The 8,473-nt window shown below is 41.3% G+C and overlaps 1 protein-coding gene across 1 annotated transcript; it reads right to left on the bottom strand.

Annotated features, from left to right (window-relative positions):
- Positions 1-302: 302 nt before the first annotated feature.
- LOC142841554 (rRNA 2'-O-methyltransferase fibrillarin-like) lies at positions 303-1,480 on the bottom strand. The gene is given in 3 exon segments (XM_075958499.1): positions 303-420; positions 519-954; positions 957-1,480. Coding segments are annotated over 3 exon segments (978 nt in total). The 5' UTR covers positions 1,474-1,480; the 3' UTR covers positions 303-395.
- Positions 1,481-8,473: the final 6,993 nt, after the last annotated feature.

Raw genomic sequence — 8,473 nt, 5'->3', positions numbered from 1 at the left:
AGGCATACACACAAACAGAATATTGTATACATAATAAATAAATAAATATTTTAAAAAAGAATATAATATGAAGAACAAAGCTAATAATCCCAATGATCACAAAAATATATGTAGAAAGTAGTTCATATAAATTTTGCAGAATTCTATTCATAGTAGAAACAAAAAGGCTGTTAAATTCCTGGATGGTGATATTGTCTGCAATTATATTGTGGTTGGTTTATAATTTTCAATTTTATTTATTTATTAATCACATTAACTTGCCTCCATTATAATTTTCAGAAAAGTGTTGAGGTATAATAATCTTTTGTTTTTTGACAGATGAGTCTTTTAATAGAAAAAAATACACGTGCAACAGTAGCAACACACATTTCTTCGAATCCAGACAGCTCGGAGTTTCAGTTCTTCACCTTGGGAGGTGGTCTGTGAGGAAATCAGAGGGGGTCCAGCTGTCAACATTTTCGGCTCCCAAGGCCCAGGGGAGCTCAGGCTGCAAGGGAGAAGTCTAGTTTGGTACTTACCTGTACACACCTACAACCACAGCGTGGTCCCGTTCGTAGGGCTCAAGTGTCAGCTGCTCCTGGGGCTTCATATTCTCCTGTTGCATCTTCTTCACTTCAGATGCAAACACAGCTTCTGCCGAGGCTGTGGAGTCAATGCAGTTCGCCTTAATGGAAATCACAAAGTGTCCTCCATTCCTCAGGAAGGTGTGGGCATTCAGGGCCACAATCCGGGTTTGGTCTGGCTGTGCCACATCGGCAAAGATCACATCCACCATGGCGATAAGCATGCGGTATTTGTGTGGGTGTCGGGCATCTTCAATCACAGGAATAATGTTGGTCCTCTTCTTGGCCAAGTTGATGAGGTCCCGGCCAGAACAGTGGGAGAACTCAACTGCATAGACCAGACCATCCGGGCCAACGATGTCAGAGACGTGAGAGACGGTGGTGCCTGAGCTGCCCCGAGGTAGAGCACCTTGGCCCCTGGCTTGATGTGGATCTGGTCTACACCTCCCAGGATTGCTGCTGCCAGCTTGGAACGGAAAGGGTTCCAGGCTCGGTATTCAATTTTGTCATCTCCCTCTGAAATAGAGACTCTCTTCTCCCCATACACAGACTCTCCAGGGACCAGATTCTTTGTGACAAGGGCATCCTCCTTTCCGCGACAGATAAAGACCCCTTCATGACGATGTGGTTCCACCATCACATTCTTCCCTGACTGGTTTCCTCTCTTGCCTCCCCGGCCACCACCTCGACCCCGGCCGCCCCCAGACTGGAAGCCTCCACCTCGTCCACCACCTCCTCCTCTACCTCCTAGTCCCCTGAAGCCTCCACCTCGACCTCGGCCTCCGCCAAAGCCTCCTCGACCTCCGCCAAAGCCTCCTTGTCCGCCTCGTCCTCCTCTACGACCTCTGTCACCACCAAAGCCTCCTCTACCACCAAAGCCACCCCCACGGGGGCTGAAACCTGGCTTCATCACTGCGTTCTGGTCGGCGGCTCCGGCAATCAGCGGCGTCCCTCACTCCAAGGTATAATAATCTTGATTGCCCAGCAAGTGTCACAATTTTAACAGTAAGGTAGATCCTGGATCAGTACCTGAATCACCTGAGATTTAAAATTACTAACAAATTTTATTACTTAAGAGCAGCATATCTGCATACAGAGGTTTGAATCGGCAAAATATCAAGGAACCCCAGAGCTTGCAGGCAGTCATGAGCTGTGAGGCTACTGGCTAAAGCTCAGACCAGGCATTCACAGATCCGAACTGGGAACACAAGTCTGTGCTTCACATGCAGGATTAGAGCCTCTGCTTCCAGAGTCACAGCTCAGCCTGGCAGAAGCCAGAGAAGCCACAAAGAGTTGCAGCAAAAAGCGGTGGGGTAGCAGGCCAAATCAAACCACACAGTCGGGGGCCATGGGCAAGTGTAGGCAGGGCTGAACAATGAGGGCGTGAGCCAGCGGGAAACTGCCAAATCGCCAGAACTTGCAAGCTGCCCAGAGGGGTAGTTTAACTGCAAAGGGGAAGTTCAGCTTCATGGGGTGGGAGAAGGACTTGGGGCCCTAGGCAGGACCTGGCAATGGCGTGGATTCAGACCATGTCGGAGCCAATTTGTTGGTGTACAAAAGAGTTTGACAATAGCCTGGAATGGAGTATAGCAAAGGTTTATTTATCTGGGGATAAACTCACAGAAAGAATAGTGATCTGCAGTCCTCTGTATGCCCTGGGAACTGGAACCAAATCCAGAAGCCAATAGGCCCATGCACGCTTTTTATCTGCTTTTATAGCACATGAGACAATACCTAAAGTGGGCTGGTATCTTAAATACTATTGGCTGAGGGAGTTCCCACGGCACCTAAATATGACTCAAATAGCACAGACACTGAGAGCAACAATTAAAACATCTTAAATGCCATATTGTATATATCTCTAGAGTGTTTGCAGATGACATGTCTATCTAAACTATATCTCTTTTGACCTCAAAAACATACCTAATAAGACTATAAGTCTAATTGAAATAGTTGACTAATTACTAACCTGCATTTCCTTATTATCCTAGACTGTTTGGCAATAAGAACTTTCAAGAACTAGAAATTTGCATAACATTGTTAAATGAACTGATAGGTAAACTATATGGAACAAGAGTAGAAATACATGTATAGTATGTTTTAAGAAAATTAATCTAAAATTTGCATCAATATACAAAATTTGTATGCAATATACAAAAGTCCAATTTAATGGAAAATATATAAAACTAGTGGTTGTTTATGAAAAGTGAATTCAATGATCCACCTTTTATCATATCTATATCCTCCCCTGTTTCTGTTCAGAGTAGATTCAATAATTTGCCCTTTTTACTTATCATATCTGTAGGGTAAAAGTGTCACTTAAGGAAAACCAACCAATCCCTGAGCATCCTGACTCTGAACCCAGAGCCAATGAAAGAAACAACTTATCCCTGAACCCAGAACTAAAGAAACATACCCTGACTCTGAAACAAGAGCCAAAGAAAAACACTCTGTCCCTAGAAACAGAGCCAGTGAAAAACTACATTCTGATCTGAAAATTAGAGCCAATAGGCTAAAATGGCCCAGTGAAAGAAGACAGGCCCTGAAATGAGAGTCATCTTTCTCTGACCAAATGAAACAAGAAACCAACTATTCCTTGAGCAAGAAAACTGAGCAAACCATGAGCAGGAAGCCAAACAAATCCTGAGCACCCTGACTCTGAACTCAGAGCCAGTGAAAGAAACACACCCAGTTTCTGAAACCTGAACCAGTGGAACTCTTTATCACTGAACCACAATCCAAGAAACACATCCTGACTCTGAAAACAGTGCCAAAGAAATACACTTTGTCCCCAGAGTCTAAACTAGCAAAAGAAATGGGCCCTGGCCCTAAAATAGAGGCAAAAGGCTAGAAAGGGCCAGTGAAAGAAACACAGTTTGGGCCTGAAATCAGAGCCATCTTTGTACTAGCCAATCCCTGAGCAGGAAAACTTCTCCCTGGGAAAACTCTGCCCCTAAGAACCCGAATATAAGCCTCTCTGCCTGTTCAGTTGCTGGCTTTCCTTTCCCGCCCTGGCAGAGACAGCCACTCTCCTGATCTCCTCCTTCCTAAATAAATCTCTTTCTCAAAAGAGACTCTGGTGAAGGTCTTTACTTGCCAGGGCAGAATAAGAGAACTTTGCTAGGATATCCTGAGGGAACCTGAAGGCATAAGTCACAAAACAATCCCACACTAGTTCTGAATTATGAATAATAATTTAAGGGGAAAACTTAGAGATCACTGTCCTAAACAACAGTCCCCTGCGCGACCAGAAACAGAGTCTAGCAAGCTGCAAGCATGAGCTGGAAGCTAGAGAGCGAGTGTACAGTTACCACTGCTTTTGAAAGCAAAAGAGACCACGCCCGAGTGGGCTGGTACTTTAAGAGCTATTGGCTGAAGGAGCAGAAGGAGCTCCCACAGCAGGTACTGAGCTGAAAAACCCTGCTGAGACATTCCCTTAGGGGAGCTGAGCAAAGCTAAACAACAGAAGAACAGAAGAACCTTGCTGGGACCTTCCCTTAGAGGGGATGGCATGGCTGAGCAGAAAAAGGAACAACTTTTCTTCATAACCAGAGAAGATTGCTAAGTTTCTGCAGGAGTTTCCCCTTCAGCAGTGTGTAACAGAAGTGGATAGCTCTGCTAGGACACTTCCTTAGGGAACAGAACAGAGCTCAACTGTGATGTCCCTCTCTAGGAGAGGAGCAGGATTGCTATACCCTGGAGGGAGACCAACTTCCACTGCAACCCAACTTCAGGACATCTTCCCTCCAGGGCTGAGGTGTCCATATTGGTTTCTGAGCTGTCCTATCGCAGCTCTATGCAGAACCTTGCTTCCCGGTAAGTCAGGATATCTCTGCATCTCCAGAGCTCTAGCACTCATACTCCCTTATAACATGTGTATCCCCTTTTTGCTTTTCAAAACAAGAATCCCAAATCTAGGGGCTGGAGAGATGGCTCAGTGGTTAAGAGCATTGCCTGCTCTTCCAAAGGTCCTGAGTTCAATTCCCAGCAACCACATGGTGGCTCACAACCATCTGTAATGAAGTCTGGTGCCCTCTTCTGGCCTGCCTGCAGGCATACACACAGATAGACTATTGTATACATAACAAATAAATAAATATTAGAAAAAAAGAATCCCGAATCTAAGCTCCTTTGTTTAGCTTTTTTTCCTGAACATTACTGATAACAACTTGTAACCAGTCCCCCTAAAGAATGACAAATATCCATAACCCATTAGACAAATAACCACACCCCACCTCTTAGTAATGTGGGCATTGTGTACTTTACTTAAATTTTCTGATTTCTAACCTGCCTTTCCCGATTTATTTACATCAGTATAGAATGTAGAGGCTCCAGATAATGGTGTTTCCCATACTATGTGAGGAAGGATCCAGCTAATTCTCTTTATATGTCGAATTCTCTTGCCTTTGAGATGTTTGTGTTAATATCTCCCAAAAATTACTGTAAGCTCTTTGCCAGGATTCACCTTTTCCCCACGATTTGCCAATTTCATCATTATTAGTAGGCACTATAATTTCTGTTCGGTCTATTCCAGCTAATTGATGGTATCTCAATTTTCCTTTTAGAAATAACTCCGGGACCTTTTCCACATACGTTTTTAATTTTTTACTCAGTTTCTGTGGTAAAAAGATCCATTCTAAGATAATATCTTCCCTCTGCATTACAGTTCCTGTATGTGAACTCTTAGATGAATATGACAAGACTGCAGTTAAGCCCTGAATCCACATGATCCACATGTGCCTTCCGCAATTTCTTTCTCCAAAGCCAATTCTTTCTCAGCTTCAGCTGATAATTTCCTGGGAGTATTTAAATCCTTGTCACCCTCTAAGGTTTTGAACTCATTGCAAAGTTCATCAGGACTTATTGCAATAATGGGAAGTAGTTAGGAAATGCTCCTAGCAATCTCTGAAAGTCAATAAGAGTCTGAAATTGATCTCTCCTAATTTGCACCTTTCTGGGTCTAATTTTTTGTCAACCAATTTTATAGCCTAAATAATTGTATTTTTCCCCCAGAGCTATTTGTAATCACCGACAAGGCGAAATTTTCTTTATTTCTTCAAACATTCTTTCTAAAGCATCTACATTTGAATCAGCTAACAAGATTTCATCCATGATCCCCTGAAACCTTAGCAAAACTCTGAAACACAGTGTTCCACTACAGAGACAGGACTAAGAGAAAGGACCAAGAGGCTACAAGTACACAGAGAGGATCAAGAGAGAGGACCAAGAGAGGAACTCTGAAGCACAAACTGTGACTACACAGAATGAACCAAGAAAGTGAAGCAAGAGAGCAGGCCATGAAAGTGGGCCAAAAGAGAACTCAGTGGCTCCCTGAGACACAGACAGTGACAGTACAGAGCAGACTAAGAACAGTTACCAAAGACACAGGCAGCCACTGCAAGGACTGGACCAAGAGGCAAAGACACTGCCCGCACCAATTGGAGGAAGATATGGTAGGCAACAATGCAAGACTTCATTCAACAACCTAAAAAGCAGCATGGTAACACAAGAACCCAGTGTTCATACAACAGGAAGACTTGAACCCAGAAGAAGCAGAAGAAAATGATTTTAAATGTAATTTTATGATGATGATGGAGACCTTTAAAGAGGAAATGAAAAAATACCTTAAAGAAATGGAGGAAAATACAAACAAAAATTAAAAGAAATCAATAAATCTCTCAAAAAAACCCAAGAAAACCAAGAAAAAATGAAACAGGTAAAACAAATAGTTCAAAGAGTTCAAAACTTGAACTGAAATAGAGGCAACAAGGAAAACACAAACTGAGGGAAATCTGGATATGGAAAATCTGGGTAAATGAACAGGAACTACAAAAGCAAGCATAACCAACAGAATACAAGAATGGAAGAGAGAATCTCAGGTGATGAAGATACTATAGAGGAAATAGATTCTTTAGTCAAAGATAACATTAAATCCAACAAATTCTTAACACAAAAATTTAGGAAATCTGGGACACCATGAAAAGACCAAACCTTTGAATAATAGGGAAAGAAGGAGAAGAAATCCAGCTCAAAGGCACATAAAATATATTCAAGAAAATCATAGAAGAAAACTTTCCCAAACTAAAGAAGGATATCCCTATGAAGGCACAAGAAGCTTACAGAATACCAAATAGACTAGACCAAAAAACATTCCCTTGCCATATAATAATCATATCGCAAAACATAAAGAATAAAGAAAGAATATTAAGAGCTGCAAAGGAAAAAGTTCAAGTAACATATAAAGGCAGACCTATCAGAATTACACCTGACTTCTCAGTGAAAATCATGAAAGCCTGAAGGTCCTGGACAGATGTGCTGCAGACACTAAAAGGCCATGGATCCAAGCCTAGACTACTATGCCCAGAAAAGCTTTCACCATAGATGGAGAAAACAAGATATCCATGACAAAACCAGATTTAAACAATACCTATCCACAATCCAGTACTATAGGAAGTAATAGAAGGAAAAATCCAACTGAAGGAAGCTAATTGTACCCACAAAAACACAGGCAACACATAACCTCATACCAGAAAACCCCAAAGAAGCAAAACACAAACACTACCACTGAAAAATAATAGGAATTAACAATCACTGGTAATTAATATCTCTTAATATCAGTGGACTCATTTCACCTATAAAAAGACACAGGCTAAGAAAATGAATATGAGAGCAGGATCCATCCTTCTACTGTATATAAGAAAAACACCTTGGGGGAGTGGGAGGGAAATGGGAGGAGAGGAGGAGGTAGAAATTTTTAATAAAAATAAAAAGAAAGAAGAAAGAAAGAAGAGAAAAGAAAAGAAAAACACCTCAACCTCAAAGACAGACATTACCTCAGAGTAAAGGGTTGAGGAAAGATTTTCCAATCATATGGACCTAAGAAACAAGCAGATATAGCTAACCTAAAATCTAACAATATAGACTTCAATTAAAATCAATCAGAAGAGATAGAGAAGGACATTTTATACTCATAACAGGAACAATTCATCAAGATGAAGTCTCAATCCTGAATATCTATGCCCCAAATACAAGAGCACCCACATATGTAAAAGAAGCATTACTGAAGCTTAAATCACACATCAAACCCCACACACTAATAGTAGGAGACTTCAACATCCCACTCTCCACAATGGACAGGTCAACCAGAGAGAAACTTAACAGAGAAATAAGAGAACTAACAGATGTCATGACTCAAATGGACTTAACAGACATCTACAGAACATTCTACCCAAACACAAAGAATAAACCTCCTTCTCAGCACCTCATGGAACCTTCTCTAAAACTGACCACATACTCAGAAACAAGGCAAATCTCAACAGATACAAAAAAATGGACTAGTGCCTTGTATCTTATCGTATTACCATGGTTTAAAGTTAGAATTTAACAACAACACTAATTGCAGAAAGCCTACAAACTAATGGAAATTGAACAGTGATCAATTGAACCACGCCTGGGTCATGGAAGAAATAAAAAGAATTAAAGATGTCCTAGAATTCAACAAAAATGAAGGCACAGTGTACCCAAACCTATGGGACACTATAAAAGCACTGCTATGAGGAAAGTTCATAGCACTAAGTGCCTACATAAAGAAAGTTGAGAAATCTCACACTAGTGACTTAACAGCACACCTGAAAGCTCTAGAAGAAAAAGAAGCAGACTCACCAAGGAGAAGTGGATGACAGAAAATAATCAAATTGAGGGGTAAAATCAACAAAATAGAAACAAATAAAATAATACAAAGAATCAATGAGAAATTGAGTTGGTTCTTCCAGAAAAATCAACAAAACAAACCTTTATCAAAAATAACCAAAAGGCAGAGAGAGAATATCCAAATTAACAAAATCAGAAATGAAAATGGAAGGGCATAATGACATAGACACAGAAGAAAACCAGAGACTCATCAGGTCATA

Source organism: Microtus pennsylvanicus, chromosome 1 (assembly GCF_037038515.1).
Source record: "Microtus pennsylvanicus isolate mMicPen1 chromosome 1, mMicPen1.hap1, whole genome shotgun sequence".
Lineage (NCBI taxonomy): Eukaryota > Metazoa > Chordata > Mammalia > Rodentia > Cricetidae > Microtus > Microtus pennsylvanicus.
This window is presented reverse-complemented; position numbering and strand designations above follow the sequence as displayed.